At 38.2% G+C, this 19390-nt stretch overlaps 1 protein-coding gene across 6 annotated transcripts in view; it reads right to left on the bottom strand.

Moving 5' to 3' along the window:
* Positions 1 to 19390, bottom strand: part of ASAP1 (ArfGAP with SH3 domain, ankyrin repeat and PH domain 1) — a 145833-nt gene that overhangs the window by 14167 nt on the left and 112276 nt on the right. For 4 of the 6 annotated variants that reach the window (XM_038127150.1, XM_038127149.1, XM_038127151.1 and 1 more), the window contains 5 exons: positions 18181 to 18296; positions 15864 to 15931; positions 13310 to 13417; positions 11750 to 11978; positions 2122 to 2283 (listed from right to left, as the gene is read on the bottom strand). In XM_038127150.1, coding sequence (XP_037983078.1) covers positions 2122 to 2283; positions 11750 to 11978; positions 13310 to 13417; positions 15864 to 15931; positions 18181 to 18296 — 683 coding nt within the window. The remainder of the gene's footprint in view (positions 1 to 2121; positions 2284 to 11749; positions 11979 to 13309; positions 13418 to 15863; positions 15932 to 18180; positions 18297 to 19390) is intronic. The other 2 variants (XM_038127153.1, XM_038127152.1) reach the window with 1 other exon arrangement.

A 19390-nucleotide genomic window follows, 5' to 3' on the forward strand; every position in this document is an offset into this window, starting at 1 on the left:
CATTGAAATAGATGCAAAGTGACATTTAATGATCCAAGAACACAAAATACTTCTCATTCAAAAGAATGACACATTTTTCTAAATACCATTCTTGGCGCATTGATGTCTAAATGAAACAGCAGAAAAGGCTCATGCTGTGCCTCGCTAAAAATATGTTTGTGTTTAAAAGTGGTGCAAAAAAGGAACTAAGGTAAAACAGCAAACATGTAGATCCTATGGATAAAGGAAGGAAAAATATCTCATGGTTGCTATGGAAATACAAAATAATCCAAATGACATTTTTAGAACATCTTTGAATAGTAACTCAATTTGCTTAGACATAAGCTAAGGATTGCTCTGCTTGAAACTTCAATTAATGCACAGATTAGAAGACAAATGCTGAAATTCCACATAGCAAGAAATATAATAACACAGAAGAAAGCTTCTGAAAGGAAAAGCAGTGAACATCTGACAATATCCTTAAGCAAAAAAACCACAAAGGCAGATAGAAGAAACTCCCTCTTTTATAAATATAAAATTTCATACTGGCTTAAAAATCTAAATGGACTTTGAAACAAGCTTTTGTACAGATCTCAGCTGAGAAAAATGGGGAGAAGAGGCCCTTCTTCCATCCACAGAAATTTAGCTTGCTCTGAAAAGCAGTGAAGAGACAGGAAAAGCCATATTTTTCTCTGGCCCTGCTCTGAGAAGGTGCTTTACTGCTACAGGCTTCTTCATCTTCAACTGCACACCTGCACCTTTCCCATATTTTCTTCTTCCTTTATCTGTTGCCTAATGTGTTTAAGGAAAAGTTGACACCTGCTTAGCATCTAATCCTATAATATATTTTATCCTAACAGTGCTACATTATATAGAATTCTCATATATGGTAGTTTAGGTGCTGTTTTGGACTTAAATATTTGGGATTTTTTACATATTTAAAATCCAAGCTCTTCAAAATGTCTGAACTACCTCTGAAAAAGTACAGGGCTGTTGGACTTCACAACATAGGAAACATTTTTTTCCATATCCCAGACCTCTGAGAAGTAGAGAACTGAAAAGATTCCATTATTTTTATCCCTTGAGAAAAAGTCTTTGCTTTTCGTTGGACTCTATACTTCATGTTGAATCCTAGATTAAATCACATATGAGTACTCCATGATTTACTAAATTTAACTCAATTTGCTGAAAAAAACGGTGCTTTTAGTCTCGCAATTTTTATTTTATTTTAGGCTAGTAATTATGTGTTTGTACTAGAATAGAGAGAGGATTCTCTTGAAATGCAAGTAATGTATGGATGATGCACCTATGTAAGCACAGGATTCCAGTTTAAAAATTTACAGATTCATGGAAATCCTGCCACCAAAACTAAAATCACAGAAAATTACATGGGCCTGAGATTTATAGCTACCAAGAGAATTTGACTGCATAGAGCAATGTTTACTCAAAAGAGGAAGAATCTGAGCAGTATGGAAAATAGTTTCCAAAAAGCATCTGTTAGAAAGGTATCCTGGTAAAAATAAAAATTAAAATGCACTGTTTCTGTGTAACTTCTGCCGGTAGCAGGATGCAAACCTATCAGTCTTTGTGTATGTACAGACAACATCACAAAAGCCAAATACATACTAAGACAACACATTCCCACCAGCGAGGTGTGAAGACTTGATGGGAGAGACGTGGCCCAGAGCCCAAGAAAAGAAGCTCCTGTGGCAGCTGTGAGACCTGCACAGACACTTGGGGTCTGGGTGCCCCAAAGCTGCACCCCTGGTTCCTGAGCTGGGCACAGCAGCAGCAGCAGCAGGAGGGACAGAGGCAGAGGCAGAGGAGAGCAGTGGCTGAGGGGCTGGGGTGAGGGCAGAGCCTGGGCAGCTAGGGCAGAGACAGGGAGGTATGGAGGGGACTGGATGGGCCCCAGGGCAGCGAGGAGGATTTTCAGCTTTCTCAAGTGAGACTCCCAGCCTGGGAGCCTGTGGCAGCCTGGGAGGCAGTGACAGGAGATGGAACTGCTGATTTATCTGAGCTGACGTTACACCAAGCTGCAACCATTGGAAAGCAAGCACCAGGTAAAAAGAAACCAAAGATCATATATCAGCCATCATAGAGGTTTTCCCCTGCCCTTTTGATTTGCATTTCAAAACTCACCCCAAGGAATTGGGCCCTTATTCTGGGGTCCATGAGGTAGTGGGCTTGGTGGGTCAGAGAGGGTTCTTTTGTGTCCTGGGGGTGGGGGAGGTGGTCTCTTCTTGGAAAGAGTGGAGCTGCCACTAGAGGTTTGAGTGCTTAGAGGGAGGGTTGAAGGTGGGCCTGCAAAATAACAAACAACCTTCTTACAAATACATGTGCATAAACGTCAAAGCAGCACTGAAAAATTCACAGTCAGACCCACAGCGAAGTGCAGCAAAAGACTAAAATAAAAAGACAAGCCATGCCAAAAACACTGTTTAGATTAAACGACACATCCACCACATTTTTAACCATCTCAGCTGTGGGAATATAAGCAACTTGACAATAGAACGACACGTGTACTTATGTTTAAAAAATACAGGATTGATCGTGCCAAGATTTCTAATTTTAGGCATTGTTAAAAAAAAAAGCATAATGAAATATTAAAGTTAAGTAATATTTAGCACATGTGATTAAAATTGCTGTTAATTTATGCCAGAATGAAAGCACATTCTATATGCTCTAATATGTGGGGAGGTTTTTTTGCCCTCCAGACCATCCCATACAAATTTTGTTAATAAACTGGAAGGCAGGAGAAAAGAAATAAAAATATGCCTACAAATTTTCCTTTCACTTTCAAAATAGGATTTTTAGCTTGAGAAGATTTTCTCTAAGGCTTTTTTCTTTTTTTCTGTAGATCAAATACATCAAACTATGCATTCCAAAAGCAATGCAAATTGTTGCACATGGCATGAATAAAATAAACATCAGAAAAGTCTTTTCTGGGACTGAGATTAGATATTTCATGGTAGCATTGCTTGTAAGAGCCTATATAGTCACCTCTACCCTTAAATACTTTTATTTCCCTCTGATTTAATGCTGGCACAAGTATTATTCAACACAATGCATGTTTTACACAAGATGGGAACAGATACAGCTTGAAAGACAAAATAACCCAGTGGGAAGACAAGAGTTGTTCCTGATCAGCTTCAGCACTGACCTTCACAAAGGTCTCTACCAAGAGGCTCAGGGAAGCAGAGCCGGGCGCAGGCGGCAGCGAGGGGATGACTGCTGGAGTCAGCTGCCACCACAGCCTAAGAAATGCCTTGTAACCCTTTGTGCAGCAGCTCTGCATCGGGCCAGAACAGCCCCAGGGGGTTTGTTGTTGGGGTGCTTTTTGTTAGTTTGTGGGTTTGTTGGTTTTGTGTTGTTTTATTCTAACCGACAACTCAGATTTCACCGCAGTCTTCACTTGCAGTAAGTTTTCACGTCAGACAGCTTTGCCATCAGTCCAGATAAATGCAGAAAATCAACATAAAACTTTAAAAGCAAAGTCTACTTATACCTGAAATTTCAAGTCGATTGTCAGTCTATTTTTTAGCACTGTAGAACCAACTTTCCTATTTTTCAAAAACTACCTTATTTGAACAGAATTTGAGACAAAACCTTCATTTAGTTTCTTGACATATATCTTACCATGAAGCACACAAAACTAGAGCTGCCTTCTTCAAAAATATTTATGAATATTCTCTATAGGTAGCCTGGAAATAATCAATACCTGCACTCCTTCCCAAATTAATTTATATTATAGAAATATTGAAATCAGTAAGAAATAATATTTGTTAAAATGCGTTAGGTGAAACATTTAACACTGATAAAAGTAACTTTAATGATTCTGTAAGCATCAATCTGTTTGTCAGATATTTTCAGCAGGTGACCTCTCTCTTTCTTATAAACAGAAGAGAAAAATTTAATAGAACTGCCCCTAATGAGTCAATAATTCAATCTATTCTCTCCCAGATTCAATCCTGGAAGGCCTTCTGCTGTGCAGGAGAATCTCTCAACCACAAGCCCAGCAGAGATTTTGGGCCTGGCTTAATTAATTGGTTACTTTTGTAAATGAAATTATATATTTTGCAACTGCTCCTCTCAATTTACTTCCAAGTTCAAAAAAACATTAACTGACAACAAGTCAAATGCCAGTGCATTTCATGATTGTTCCCCAGTTTGCATCCTCACCCTTTCTCAATTTAATTTCTTCCCTGAGCTCAATTAAGCAAGATAACTTAAACTGTGCATTGAGATGTTTCTGAAAGAAAGCCAACTTTTCTCATTCCAAATTTAGATTGATGACGTCTTTAAACTCCTGCAAGCTACCAATTCTTTCTCTCAGAAATACGAATCAGAAGTTGTTTTGATTCGTGATGCAATGCGAATGTATTTAGGAGTGGCAAGGGGGCAGGAATAGTCACTATCCGCTGTTAACAGTGAGGTAGCTCTTAAAGCAGCGGCGGTGCCAGGCGGGCTGTCCCAGCGCGTTGTCCCTGTCCCGGTCCCTTGTCCCTTGTCCCTGTCCCCGTGCCCGCAGCGCGAGTGTCCCATCGCCCCCTGGCGGCGGCGGCGCGCACTGCACCGCACCCGCCGCTCACAAACCGCCCCAAACCGGCTCCGAGCGAAAGAAGGGGAGGGAAGGCATTGAAACGCTATTGTGAGCTTATTGCGAAAATTCAGCGTCAGACATGAAGTGAAATTAGTACTTTTAATTGTCAATAAGAGGAAGAAATCTTCTCTACAAAATTAAACTCTAGCAGAATTTTTAAAACCGCTTAAATTAGGTTATATGGCATGTTTTAGATATCACATTAGTTATACATATCCAGACCTCCACTGAGGAGGTGCAAAAAATACCTTCACAGCTTTCAGAAGTTCCCGTGGCATACAAAAGTGACAGGGAAAAGGTGTTTAAGGTATTACAAATCATACTTTCAGACTCCTAGCATTTGTTTCTGTATTAAACTCACAGAAGGAACAGATACGAATACAAGTATCATACACTAATGATTACATGGCAGAAATACAAAAATAACTTATGTGCAAATAAAAACAAAATAAAGGAAAACTTCAAAACATCATTTCAGAAAGAGGTATAAAATGTCATCATGCTTTGAATAAAGAAAACATAGGGCAAGTGCTTGAATCAAAATCATTTTATGGTTTTGATACAGTGTATTTTATAATAATAAAAATTTGCCAGGAAACACCTGGCAAAATAATACAAGACCTGACGATGTATGAACTGTCTGTATATTATTATAAAATACACTGTATCATAGAGTCACTTAGGTTCAGAAAGATCTTTGAGATCATCGAGTCGGACACTGCCAAGTCCTAAACCACATTTCTGCTCCTGTGCCTTTGGGATTCCCTTCTTGAGGAATGTCCTGGATTCCTTTCAGACTGTCTCCCAGGGAACTCTTGTCAGCCAGGCTCCTAAACAGGCCAAAGTCTGTCCCCTGGAGGTCCAAGGTGACAGCTCTGCTGATCTCCCCCTCTTACTTGTCCAAGAATTTTTGATTCCTTGTGCCCCAGACAGCCTCCACCACCCTCAAGTCCTCTCTCCATGAGCAGTAGGTCCAGCAGGAGCCTTCCCTTGCTGGCTCCCTCACCAGCTGAGTAGGAAAGTTCTCTTCCATTCACTCCAGACACATCCTAGACATTCCTGCCCCATGAGAACAAGGGCCAGCAATTGTGAGACTTCTCCCAGCTGCTTACAGGGTGTCTCACCTGCCTCTCCATCCTGGGTGGGTTGTCTCTAACAGATTCCCACCAGCACATCTGCTTGTTGGCCTTTCTCTGGTTCCTACCACCAAACACTCGACCCTACTGCCACTGTCCTCCAGCTCAGATACTCAAAACAGTCCCCAGCCTACAGGGCTGCCCCACTGCCTCTCCCTCCTTGCCTGTCCCTCCTGAAGGGTTTACAGCCATCCATCGCAGCACTCCAGTTGTGTGAGTCATCCCAGAACGATGGCAGCTGCAGTTTTCCTGCTGCACAATGGCTTCCAGCCCCTCCTGTTTGTTGCCCGCGCCGTGTGCAGGGGTGTAGACGCACTTCAGTTGGGATATTGATCCTGACACCTTTTTGAGGGAGAAGCCCTGATTTCTACAGGAGTGTTTGGAGGCATTTCCATGCCGTGTGTCTTATGAGCCCAAAGGCCCTCACTGGCACACACAACACTGGTGCGCTGCCCTAGGGTTACCTTGAGCAAGCCTGGTTTTGTCCCTTTCCCCTTTCTAATCTAGTTTAAAGCTCTTTCAATGCATGCTGATAACTCAGTGGCAGATACCATTGCTCCCTGCTCAGGCTGGCAGAGTTACACCTCTTCCTGCATACCATTCCATGCAAATTCCCCATCCAAAGTGCCACACCATGCCCTGCTCACTTGCATTGTTTGTGGTGCTCTCCAAGAGTTCTTTTACACACATCTGGGCTGGGCCCTGTTGCCCCTGGTCCTGCCCACGTCCCCTCAGCTGCTGTGCTGTCACAGCTGCTGTGGCTCCTCCAGCTTTCCCACTGCCCTGGCTAAGGAATCCCTCCTCTGCCAGGAGCAGGGCTGCTCACCTCAGCAACTGCATGTGCCTGTGGATATCCACACATATATACACACAAATGTGTGTGCAAAACCAACAGCTCAAAACAATTCCTGGGTGATATTCTTAATTATACAAGGCTAGGCTAGGTATCCTTGAGCAATAATCAGAGCAGTTACTAGATCGAAGGTATTTTGTGATTTTAACCAGGCAGCAATTCAGCCAGTCATTTCCTCTCCAATAAATGCCTTAATCATGATTTCTCACATAGTTCAGAAGTTCACATTTTGTAAAGGACATTTTTCTAACACAAGCGAAAAACCAAAAAGAAAACTCCAATAAACTTGGCCCAGAAGTTTTTCTTTTTGCTTCTGTTGGGCTTTCTTTTCCTCAGTTACTGGGAAGCAAATGCTTACAGTACTAACTGTTATCATGTTTTATCTCTTTCTTGTATTACAAAGATCAGGCTTTCATGTGTAAATAGGTCAAATAATCTCAAAAGTATTGTACTAAGGTAAATAACTGGATAAGATGTGCAATTAGTAGAACACTGCCCTTTAGGATTTGTGCAGTTAGTGTAATAACAATTCATTTGTGTACTTGTGAAACCATGCAAAGCTGCTGCCACTCAATCAAGAAATGGTGGGTTTAGAGTGTAAAAACTTTACATGTGTAATTTTTTTTTTTACCACTTAATGAGACATAGGGGAAAAACACAGAATTCCTACTAATGGTAGAATGGACACTGCAAAGGAAAGTAACTTATATTAAAAATAGTATTTTCATTAACAAGTGTTGCTATCCTTATTTTTAAATTTCTCATGAGCGACTTATTGCATAGATATTACTAAAAGCCTTTTCAATTTGTCTTACCTAATATCATACACTTTCAGCACTGAAAATAAGAGCATAATTAAAGATAAAATGATCATGATCACTCTGAATAAGAAAGCTAAGAATATACATTGATTCAACATTAGTATTTAAAGTACATTAGATAATTAACACTTAAAAAAAGGTTCAGTTTGAAAAGAAAAGGTAAAAGTTATACTAAAGAATTTTGTTTTTTGGGTTGATTCAGAAATGGAAGAGCCCATGAAATCAGCAGTCATTAGCTAGTCTTCCCTTCCTATTATGGTATTAAAAAATAGAAAGTCTTAGTGGAATAAGTAGTATTATTTAATCACAATGTGCAACACATTTATAAGAATATTAAAAAAAAGTCTCCAAGTATATGCAAGAGAAGTACAGAATCCTGCAAGCATTCAGAAGAAACAGGATGACCTCAAAGGCTGAGGTAATGGAAATGAGAATAAATACATTTGTGCTATAAATTAAGAACTTCACCTGCAAATGAGTAGAGACTGTGTAATGCCTGCTATGCCACAGTATGATACAATCAGGGGAAAAAAAAAACAAACTAGGACCAAAAGATTCTTTGATGTAGCATTTCCAGTAGAAACAGCAAATTTTACTGCTGTCCCGACACTACCAGCCAGCTGTGTTTCAGAAATCTGATTTAAACAGCACAGGTACAGAGAAGAGTGGGTGTGATGAAAGGATAAATTGAATCCAAGGAGAATGAAGATATTCTTCAATCAGATAAGGTAAAATACCCTTGGTTTGTTTAGTGTAACACCCCAGATGTGAAGCCCTGTAGAATTTCCATCCTTTTCCAGGACCTTGACACGGCCACCAGCCACAGAAACACCACTAAAGCCAAAGGGCAATGTTGGTACATGCACAAAGTGACTTAGTGAAGCCAAGAAGATTCCTCATTCTGTGTGCAAGGCAGTCAGACGACTTCCAGAAGTTACTAGTAAATTCAAACAAACTAATTTGGTTAGAAACTGAGTCTGATGTAGTGAAGGAGCAGATGATGTGACTGTGTCTGCAGTAACAGTGGACTGGAACCACAAAGGAAGTGCCTTTGGGTTTAGGTACCTCATGTCAGAGCTGAGTCAGTGTAAACTATGCAGCCTTGTAGGTGTTGAAGATCCAAATTAACTTCATGATACAGAATTTATCCCTGACCTCCATGCTCATCTGGGATTAACAGGAAGAACCACTAAAATACATTAGCTTTCAGCTGAAGTGAAGGAAACCTGGATTAGAAGGCCTAACACTCCTCCAAAGCTTGTTAGCAACATTACCCCCACACTGGAATGGCAATGAAGGTTGTGCAAAATTTTATTTAGCTACTGAGGCAAGGAATGGAATTACTTAAATATTGACTTTTGTTTTAAAGCTTTTTTGTAAAACAATCGGCAGAAGACCCGCTAGATGTCTGGAGCCATAATGCAGGTATAAATTGAAAAGAGCAATAAAAAAGATGATTTTGAGAATATTACAGGCTAAAGATTTGACTGAGAACAGAAGTAAGCTGACCCTAAATAAGCTTAGATAAACTATTGAAAAAGGCACAGAGGGGTTGGCTCAGTGGCTCAGGCAGCCACTGCACTCCTTCTGTACTTTTCATTCTGTTAGGATTACTTAAATCTATAGCAGAGATAAAAGCAAGTAAGATAAATCCACAAATGAGACAGTGTGGAGAAAAATACATGAAGGTTCCAGCATTTTTAGGAATATTTTGAAAAGTTATCAAATGAAAAATCTGGACATGAGTTATAATGATGTGTGGAGAAATTTAAAACCTCCCCATACCCCCTCCTCCAACTATTTTACCTATAAAATTATTTTTAGCCAGCATGTCCCCGGAAAATCATGAGCAAGAGTGATGGGCCTTTTGTAAATCACTTTAAACTTGCCTCCTCTCCCCCACACAAGTTCAGTGGATGGCTTCCTGACCACTGTGGCCTCTCAGGAACACCACAGAACTTTGCTACCCAGAACTTCACTGGGCAATGAAACAGAGGACTACAGGGAAGGGGTTTTCTTAAAAATAAAACAAGTTTTGGAAAGATGGTTTCATCTGCATGTCCCAAAGGATGAAAATTTATGAAACTTGAAAATTGTCTGCCTCCTTCTAAAATGCAGATCCATCTACTATCCCTTCCCCAAAGACTCCAAATCAGAGTAGGGGCCCATGCTATCTGCCAGGGCCTCACAGCAGCACAGGGACAAAGATCAGATTGTTTTCTGACAGAAGGTAAGCTTAAATTTAAATACAAATTCAGTGCTTTTGTTCCTCTTGCTGTGCTTTTGTTACTCTTGCTGTTTAGGGAACTTAGTGAAAAAAATAACACTGTGTTTTCATATAATGTTAAACACAAGATATTCAAATGAACTTTCTAAACAAAAACACAAGGTTTGTTGACAAGTAAGGTTGTGTAAACGTCAATGTAAGGGATATACTCTATTACTATTCATCCAAAAGAGGAGGAAAATTCTACAGGTTTATGTTTTCCTACACAAAGATATTGACTGTTTCAAAATTCAGATGTGTCAACAGTGTCTTATGGAAGTGGAGAGTGGCTGCTTCATTTTCTTTTAAATAATCTGAGAGCTGGAAGAGGGGAGATAACAAGGAGCAGCACAGTTTAAAATGAACCATAATTGCATCTGAAAATGATGCAACTACAGCAACCTTTCCACACTGGATTGTCCTATGCATTTGTCACTTTTCCCCCCAACTTTTAACAGAGGCATATATACAACAGAATTTTCTAATTTCACAGTATTGTTGAGTGGATATCAACCAAAACTCCACTCCAGCATCACTCACAGACTGTAGAATTTCAGCATGTTTGAAGCAGAGAAGCATAGTGACTTCAACATAACAGCAGTTCCATTCAACCTCTGGCTTACCCTGTGAATCTGACATTTTCCACTCTGATGAAGCACTTAATGTTACATTAGAAAGTCATTTTGTGATTTTATAATATTATTTCATTGTGATATTAATAAGGATTTCTTTCCATAATCTCAGACATGAAAACACATGAAAACTCAATGCCTCAATTCTTTCTGAGTAGCTTTGGAGTTGTGTTGATTCCTTCTTTAGGAACAGCTAGCAAAATGCCTAACGTATCAGAAACCAAAATACATACTTAGAATGAAATATGAACATAAATACTCCCCTTCCTGGAGAAAAAGACAATTTTCTAGGTAAGTCTGTATTAGAGCTCCACTATATACTGACAAAGAAATAAAGTTCATTAAAATCTGTTGAAAGCTAACAACATACTAAGCAGTGTGTACAGATACCAGATACAACCTCATTACCCTTCTTCAGAAAATGGGATGCATGATTACTTTCCAAGTCTTGCAACTTTATGACAAAAAAATAAGTTATCCTAGGTCATGCAGGAACATCTAAGCCAGTACATTGTGTTTGCAATGAACAATCCATAGCAGACTGTGAGACAGAGCATGTAAAAGGGATGGGAGAGTGGAAGGAAAAAGTAGAATCTTGTAATGTCAACAATCAGGTCAACACAGTAAACTTACAAGGAATACAACTGAGTCCCCAGGGAAACATGGATTGCAAAATCTCATGTGAAAAATGCAAACCTTGGCAAAATTGCTTTGTCTCATAATGGGAAACAAACCTGTTTAAAAGAGAGCCAAGGGATTCATTTGAAAGTTGCCAGTACATGACAAAGACTGATGGAACAGTGGTGCTTAAGCACAGCATCTGAACCATGATGCCAACGCTGTCCTGTCCCTTTTACTCTCTCACATATTGGTGAGAGCATCTCTGGATTTTTCCTAAACAAAGTCAATTACCAGGTGAGAAATGAAGTAGTGCTAACAAAAGGGAGCAGCAGCATAACTGCTTAAGAGCTAAACTGTATTGTAACCCTCATCACAACTAAAGATTTCTCTAACAAGTCTACTGTAAAAACACAAGTTATCAATTTCTAAATTAAACATGTAAAAAGGAATGAAAGGTTTCTTTGTCCTAAAAAGTAGATCTGCACAAATTATAATACAGCAAAAAGTTTTGTTCCATAAAAATATCCTCCAAATTTGAAGATTAGAGATATCTAGGTCAAACCATCACAATCCACTGCAGCTGTAAGTCTCATAAAATTAAGTGACTTTAATTTAGCAGAGTATTAGTTTATTCCTCACCCATTCATGTTCAGTGTTATGAATGAGTCTATTCCAAAGTGTCCCCCAGGCCTTTTAAGTTTAGAACATGAATTGTACCACACTACTGCATCAATAAGAAGAACATGCTGTATCTTGAAACATTACAATGTCCTTGGTAAAAGGAAGGGCAACAGTGTTAAAATCACTGCTTGCAAGTGTAGTTTGGAGAGAGACTTACCCTTGCCAGCATTTCTAGGAGGAAGAGGAGGAGCATCAGATGTTGGAGAGGTGGGTGAGTCTGTGCTTGCAGAAGCAAAGATCTGGTTGGTAAAGGCTCCATAGGAGAGTCTTTGCTTGTCTCTGGGAGTGCTAAATGAAGGGTGAGTCAGTTTGTCTTGGGGAGAAATGCTTGAGGAGTGACAAAAGCTTTGGGGTCTTGGAGATCTTTCCTTTTTTATAGGACTAGGCTGTGAATAGAAAAACAAAGATATGATACAGCTGTCTAAACACTAATTATAGTTAGTATGTTTGGAAAATAGCATACCAGAACATAATTTAGTGAACATGAGTTTTTTTTCTTTGTTGGACAAATAAACCCCCATTCCTCCCTTTTTCAGCAATTCAATCTGAAAGGTCCTCTCTTCTAAATGAAAATTAAGATTGCACCATCAACAAATCATCATGAACACAAAATTAGATTTAAGGTTAAAGCAGGAAACACATACTAATAATATACTAAATAAAATGCCAATAAAAGCCTGGCAAGTTTTAGAATTTAAGAGTAATTTTCAGGGAATATAGTGCATTACTCAGACTAGACAATTATCCTCAAGTATCAAGTACATTACCCCACTGATGGCTAATAAAGATGAAAAAACACTTTTGACAGATCAGATTTATTTAGTCCCTGAACTAGCAATATATTCCATGATACAGCTCTTTTTAAACACATCTAATTGCTCTTTGAAGAAATTTTACACATTAGTTTTTGCCTGCTGTACGTTAATGGGTGCATATGGAGCACGATCTGTTTCCCTGCAGCTCTGGTTCAGGTTATTATCTCCAGCACAGCATCTCTCATCCTCCAGAGGCTCCTCATACAGATGATTATTTTGTTCTCTACTGTCCTTGAGGACATGCAAATTACTTCGGTTTCGGAATTTTTCAGTCCCAAGTGTCACAGAAAATGAGAAGTTGTCCACACTTCCTTCTGCGGCACTCGTATAAAATAGGAGAGGTGTATTCGCATTTATTGCAGAAATAGAGCACACAGTAATTAACTGACTTGCTAAAGTAGGACACTGAGGCTAATTTTTCACATGCTCTAGGATGGCAATTATTCTGTGCCCTCAAGTTTTGCCTTTCCATTACTACTTCTTTTTTAAAAAAAAAAACCTAGGAATAAATAGCACAGCATGGTTTGTGAAAAATAGAGTTATTTATTCAATAACTAGGTTTTCAATTAATTTATGGAAAAAAATAAGTATGTAAGCTTTGGATTTCCTCCAGCTAAAATTTAACAGCTTAGAATTCTGAAGAGGATAAAGCAAAGTAGTCCAGATTTGGTGATTTATATTATACTGTATGTCTTCTGAAACAGCCCATAATAACTAGGTTGACAAAGTATACTCAAAAAGCACTAAGGCAGTCTTTAACACAGGCCTCAGAATTAGGTTTTTTCCCCCAAAAACATCTCTAAGAAAAGAAAGGCTGAAGTGGGTCTGTAATTACCACTTATTTCCAGGGAGCAGAGATGTTGACAGTTTTGTGCAAGGCTGTATCAGTAACTCACACTCACCTTATCATCCAAGTCATCGTCACTCTCATCAATCTCTTCCTGACGAAGGTTCCATTCGTACTCCACATGCACGTGTGGGTTTAGCTTTCCTGCCTTGGCTTGAGAAAGCTGAAAGAAATAAAAAGTCTTGTTAAAATACTTGCTGCTCTTTTGGCGTTAACTAAGCTAGTTTTGTAATGGCAAGAAATAAACTGGAATATTTAGAAGTATAAAAATTATTCCAGGGCGATCACACAAACATCCTTCATCTGTTAGAGGTACAGAAAAACAGCTAAATGGCAAAAAGGAAAGATTTTCTCAAAATGGGCAGAAGTCATCATGTTTGAAAAGCATTTAAAAAGATGACATGAAGGGAAGGTATATGCACAAAAGCAGAATTTATCTGGAGCCCTCCTTTCCAAAAAGGAAAGGCAAAACCTGTTTATAAATTTTGGTACGTACAGAGGCCACCTTATCAAAATCACAATCCTTGTACTCAAATCAAATGAAAATATATTTCCTCTTTATTTAGATATTTTTCTTCTCTCTCTACCTGGATGAGGCCAATATATCTTAAGCATGAAATTCCTCGACTTTTCCAGCCCAAATAATGTATTTTACATTCTTTAAAAAAAACTCAATGATCAGCAGAAAACCTAATAGAGCAGTTCATGGTTATTCTGAGGAGATAAATTCTCCTTTTCAATGCCTAGATCTTCTTTCATTATTTCGTCCTTCACATCCTTTAAAATGTAGTCTACTTGATAGTAGTTGATTCAGGAGTGCCTTTAACCACCTTCCTGAAATAAAATTTGGAATAAAACCAGTATTTCCAATCTGTTATGTAAGTATTCATGAACCCACTTGAGCTGAAACCGAATTTAATTACACAGTTAAGACTCCAGTTATGCAACAGAAATGAGTTTAGTACAGCTATCATAATGCAAACACCTAGTTATTTATCTTGTACTTTTTTACTGCCCACAGCAAACAGTGTGCTCATTCATGTTTCTTTTTCACTCTTAACTCATTTCTGCTCTTGGAAAAAAAATGTAGAAATATTTTCCTCTTCAAAAGTTAAAAAAAAAAAAGAGAAAATGCATAAATGCTCTATGAGAGTTAAGTGAAATAATCAGTGAGGTATTAATGGAATTTGGATCACTATAACTAAACGGGTAACTGCTAGATAAGCTCACTGATAACATCCACTTGACTGTTTGTGTTGTAACACAGCCAGTTGGTCCACATTAATGGCAGTTGTAACTTTTTAAAAGGACTACTATAAAGAAAAAAGCAATCCATCCCAACTGTGTGCTGCACAGGTGATCTGCTTGGTCCAGCTGACAGAATACTCAAAGCACAGGAAACAGCACCTACTTACACAGCAGACATGGCATTAACTGAGAAGTCAGTCCCACCTTATCAACCACAGCATAATGCTGACTTGCATCACCAGAAGCATGGAAAATTTCTTTGATTTGTGAAGGACAAGGTCTTTTGATTATTCAATAATTAATTCATGACAAGAACTTTCAGTTGTCACAGGAAAGGTATTAAAATTACCAGCTGCAGAGCAATAGTAGATATCTTCAGGTCATCGAAATTAGGAAAAAGAAGAAATAGAAGTAAGTGGCAAGTGTTTTGTAAATTCTCCTGGTTTTGTCTTGAATGTGAAACTGCCACAATACTTGGACTTTTTAATACCTTGATAGTAATTAAATTCATTTGCCTACTAAATGCATGCTGGTGGCACCTCAGAGGGCCAAAACCAAACAAGCTGGTTGGTCCAATGTAAAATCCTTATTCCTGGCTAAATGCTTCAGAGGAGAACCTGAGAAAATCCTTAACACCTTTATTTCTTGAACACCAATAATCTTTTTGAGTGGTGTCTGTTAAAATCCCTCACACATTCTCAAAATTCCAGCAGGTTTTTGCTTTGCTAATGTTCAGTAGAGGGACAAAGTCCCACAGAAGCTGGTGTTCTACATCTTTTGATACACCAACTTCCAGACATTACACTTAAGCTTCTTCCTGCTTTCAGGAGAGTAATTTTAATTAGCTTCAATTCTCCTTAGAAAAAGACTTTCACCATCTCTGAACTATCTGTCCTGTTCTATAATCTGAAAAAAGCCATAGCAGGAAAAGACAAACAAAGATCCTGACCTAAAAAGTCTTGACAGTTTTAGTATTACAGGGGTTGTGTAGTAGTCCTGATATAAAAGCCTTTAAGAAGAACTTTTAAGGTGATGAAGCTTCAATCTCCTCGAATGATGTATTTATTGACACATCTGACCCTCTGGTACTTAAGGTCTTCAAATACACTGGTTAAAATAACAAGTAAAATAATTGCCACTAGAAGAAAGACCTTTTTCTTAAACTGTTACAAAGAAAATTACTGCTCTGTTTTTTAGGTAAGAAATAGTCACCTGTGGTTAGGGCCTTCAGATCAACACACAGCCAGCTGGCAGCAATACCACATGTGAGATACAATGGTAATGAAAATGTGATTAAGTAAATCACATTTTTAAAGAAGCAAACATTCCCCCTTGCCCTTGCCCCCAGGCTCAGTTCTTACCAGTTCCTCACACTGGACAGCTTTCACTCTCTTTGCTGTGTCCAGGGCCGTCTCTCCAGCTTGGTTTACTACAAAATTAACAATACAAAAAAGAGCAATACTTTGAGATGTCTTAAGAAACAATTTATTGAATTTCACTACTGGTAGCACAGTAACTTCTAAAAGTGATCAAAAAGGTCTGTTTAACTCTACAGCAGCTGCAGCTCTTTAAGATTCCTCTTTAAGTGCTCATGCATTTCATGTATCATCAGGTTCTTTCTGAACAGCAGCATCTGCTGCAACAGTTCCCAAATCCCTCCTAACAATCCTAGCAGAGAACATAAAGAAATTTAGTCACTTCAATGTCCACAACTGGCCTTTGCCAATAAAACTTTTACCTGAAGAAGCAAGAGAAGCAAGCAGGCAGAGTAAAATAGCTCAAAAAAGAAAACTAATTCTAAGACTTAAAAGAAAAGATAAATATTGATCCAAGCAGATTTTACTTTGATTAATAGTAAAAGTAAAAAAAAAAAAAAAAAAGTAAAAAAAAAAGAGGCTTGAAGCCTTAATTTAAAGATATTTGAACAAGAATAAATTTTAAACTTTCTAGCTTTGTCTTTATCAAAGCTTTAAAATGGTTTACAATTTAAAATAACACCTGGTAAGAAAGAAGGTGATATCTGAGGCTGCTGGGAGGTCCTCAGGCACAGCATCTAATGGAATCCTTCCCAGATGCTCAGTAGCAGGTCTCAGTAAACAAAAACAACTCCCACATCTGATGTGGATAAACAGTAAATGCCATGGAGCTGTAACAGACAATGCTCCACAGCACATCCAGATTGTAAAGCATCTCTGTGATCAGGAACTGAAAATGATCAAACTGAGATCTATAATGTCAGTGTGAAATATTACAAAGAGAATGCCAGTTAGGAATCCTAGAATTTACAAAGCAGTCCTCTAGAAAGGCCTGTGACTTTGAAAGAATTCAGATCTCTAAAAGAAGGATTTACTTATGGAAAGATCTATCAGAGATGGTTCAATATGAAAAAGAATGAAAACATGGTACTTATGTGAAGTTAGCACCCAGATAGCTTAAGGACTACATAAATTCCAACCTTTCAACTTTAAAGTATACACCTCATATTTCAAGGTCTGTGTGAGATCCCTCAAGTTCCTATGTGAGATCACACCAAAAAAACCAACAAAAAGAGCATAACACTCTCTTTTCCACAAAAAAAAACAACTTTAAAAAACAAGGCACCAAAAAGGTGAGGTGTGGACACTCCTCTGGCATCTGCCTAGGAGAAAGTTCAATGGAAGGACCAATGAAGGACTTAAACTTGTTCAGATAGCTTTCCCATTGTAACTGCCAAAAATGGTCACATTACATTCTCTGATTTGTGATAATATTGGAATATATTCTAAAGGCCTATAAAAAGGCAAAGGAAACCAGTGACTTCTGCCACTAAGCTATGAACTTCAGTTTATGCAGCAGTTCTTTACCAGGCAGTGGAGGAAAGTAATGGTGATAAAGAAAAAGGGAGAAATAAAATCCAGTTTGCATCAGCTGTTAAAAAAACATCTCTCCTATACCACTAGCTGACTGAATGTAAATGGTTTACAGACATGCTGATCACATTTAACTCCTGGGCCTAACAAGCTGGATTCATGGGATAACTTCCTAATTCAAGAAAAATGGGATCAGCTTTCTCAGCTGCCTTTCAGCTTCTCTTTGCACCTACCTGTGAGATAGGAGTAACACTTGCTCTACCTATGAATGAATCAGTTCATTTGTCATAACGGCATACCAAAAGTTTAATTGGAAAGAGAATCTCTGTTTGCTCACAGTTAGGATAATCTCTTGTTCTCTGGATGGTCTCCCCTCCCTAGCCAGTGGCAGTGTTGGCTGGGGTGTGCTGGATGAAACCACAGCACCAGCTGCCATTGATATCAACAGAAGAATTAAGGGCTGTGCACATAAAGTCCACACACCTAAGAGTGGAATTAGACATTTGAAGCATTATAACATACAAGTTCTAGCATAAACAATGAACCTAAATTCCAGGCAGTTTAAAATGTGTCAGAAACAGAACTCTGAACTCTGCTTAGGGTTATCCATTAGTATTTCATATTAGAAATTTCTGTCACTATTATCTTCTAAGAATTCAATTTCTTAACTGAATGTTTCCTTTAGGCTTGCTGTTGACAAGGTCTTCATCTTTCTACCACAGTTTTATTTTAGAAGTTTACTTACCACAGAGAAATAAACAAAACTGGCTAAAATAATGGAAGAAATTTTAGGAAATCTGTAGTTCCTGGTTTTAAATAATGAACTTACCTACATCAATAGTTGGCTTCCCCCTCAAAAGCAATTTCAAACACTCAGGCTTATTATATATACTGCAGTAGTGTAGAACTGTATTACCCAATGCTGTTTGTTTGTCCAGGTTTCCACTAAAAAAAAAAAAAAAAGAACAATCAAGAAAAGTATAGTAGCTGTGCTATTCATTTCAGATCTAGCATCCATATAAATAAAAACTTTACAGGACAAATATGAAGTAGGACAAAAAAAAAATTTAATCAAACATTATTTTCAAAGGCTATTAAGAATTCTTCCAAGGACACTGAAAATACCTGAGCTCTGATTGAAAAGGGCTGAAAATCTACAGATGTTCATTCAAAAAACTAAAGATGTGAAACTCAGAGACTCAGATCTCTCTAAGGTCATGCCAGTTGCCACTTCACTGTAATTCTTTTTCAAACATGCTAAATTGGCCCAGTAGAAATATCTGAATGATTCTGATACAGTTAAAATAGGTTAACAAATCCCATGCAGTCAAGGAACTATCAAGAGGGCAGCTGTGAGAATGAACAAAAGAGTTGTAAGAAGGAATGTAAGCACAACACATTGAGTTAGGGAAAAACCAGACGTGCAAAGGGGCTCACAGGGCTTTTTAAAAACTCTACTTGCTTCCGTTTTCAACTTCTAAACCCAGGTTTTTCAAAAACTGTTACTGACATTTTGGGAACAATAAAATACTTTCATAAACCAGAAAAGCAAAGCTCAGGAGATGACAGCTTTTCCCAGTGTTACCTATATTGGACAGTAAGAGTCCACAGGGTTGTAAAGATGTTCCTTAATTTGAGACTGCCACAAAAAAACACACAGCAGACAGAAACACACACAAGGTTATAGCTGTCTGAAGAAACTAGGAAGCTTCATAACAACAACAAAAAAAATTCTAAATAATCACCCAAAACAAAAAATCTTTTAATAAAGGTGAAAATAGAAATTTGGGTTTCTAAAAAATTTTCAAATTATGATCTTAAACAGCTTGAAAAAACTGAAATGTTATTTTTCATTTGTTACTTTAATAACACTCTCCTATAATCAGCACTCACACTTTTCATTAAGGTGTTTTACTTCTATGAACACAACCCTTGACAACAAAGAACAACTCAGCCAATAAACTAGATGTTGAAAATTGCTAATTAAGAAATTTATGCTCTCAATAGCTTTAATGCAGTTTATTAACAATTGGAACACC

The sequence above is a fragment of the Motacilla alba genome, chromosome 2, assembly GCF_015832195.1.
Source record: "Motacilla alba alba isolate MOTALB_02 chromosome 2, Motacilla_alba_V1.0_pri, whole genome shotgun sequence".
NCBI lineage: Eukaryota > Metazoa > Chordata > Aves > Passeriformes > Motacillidae > Motacilla > Motacilla alba.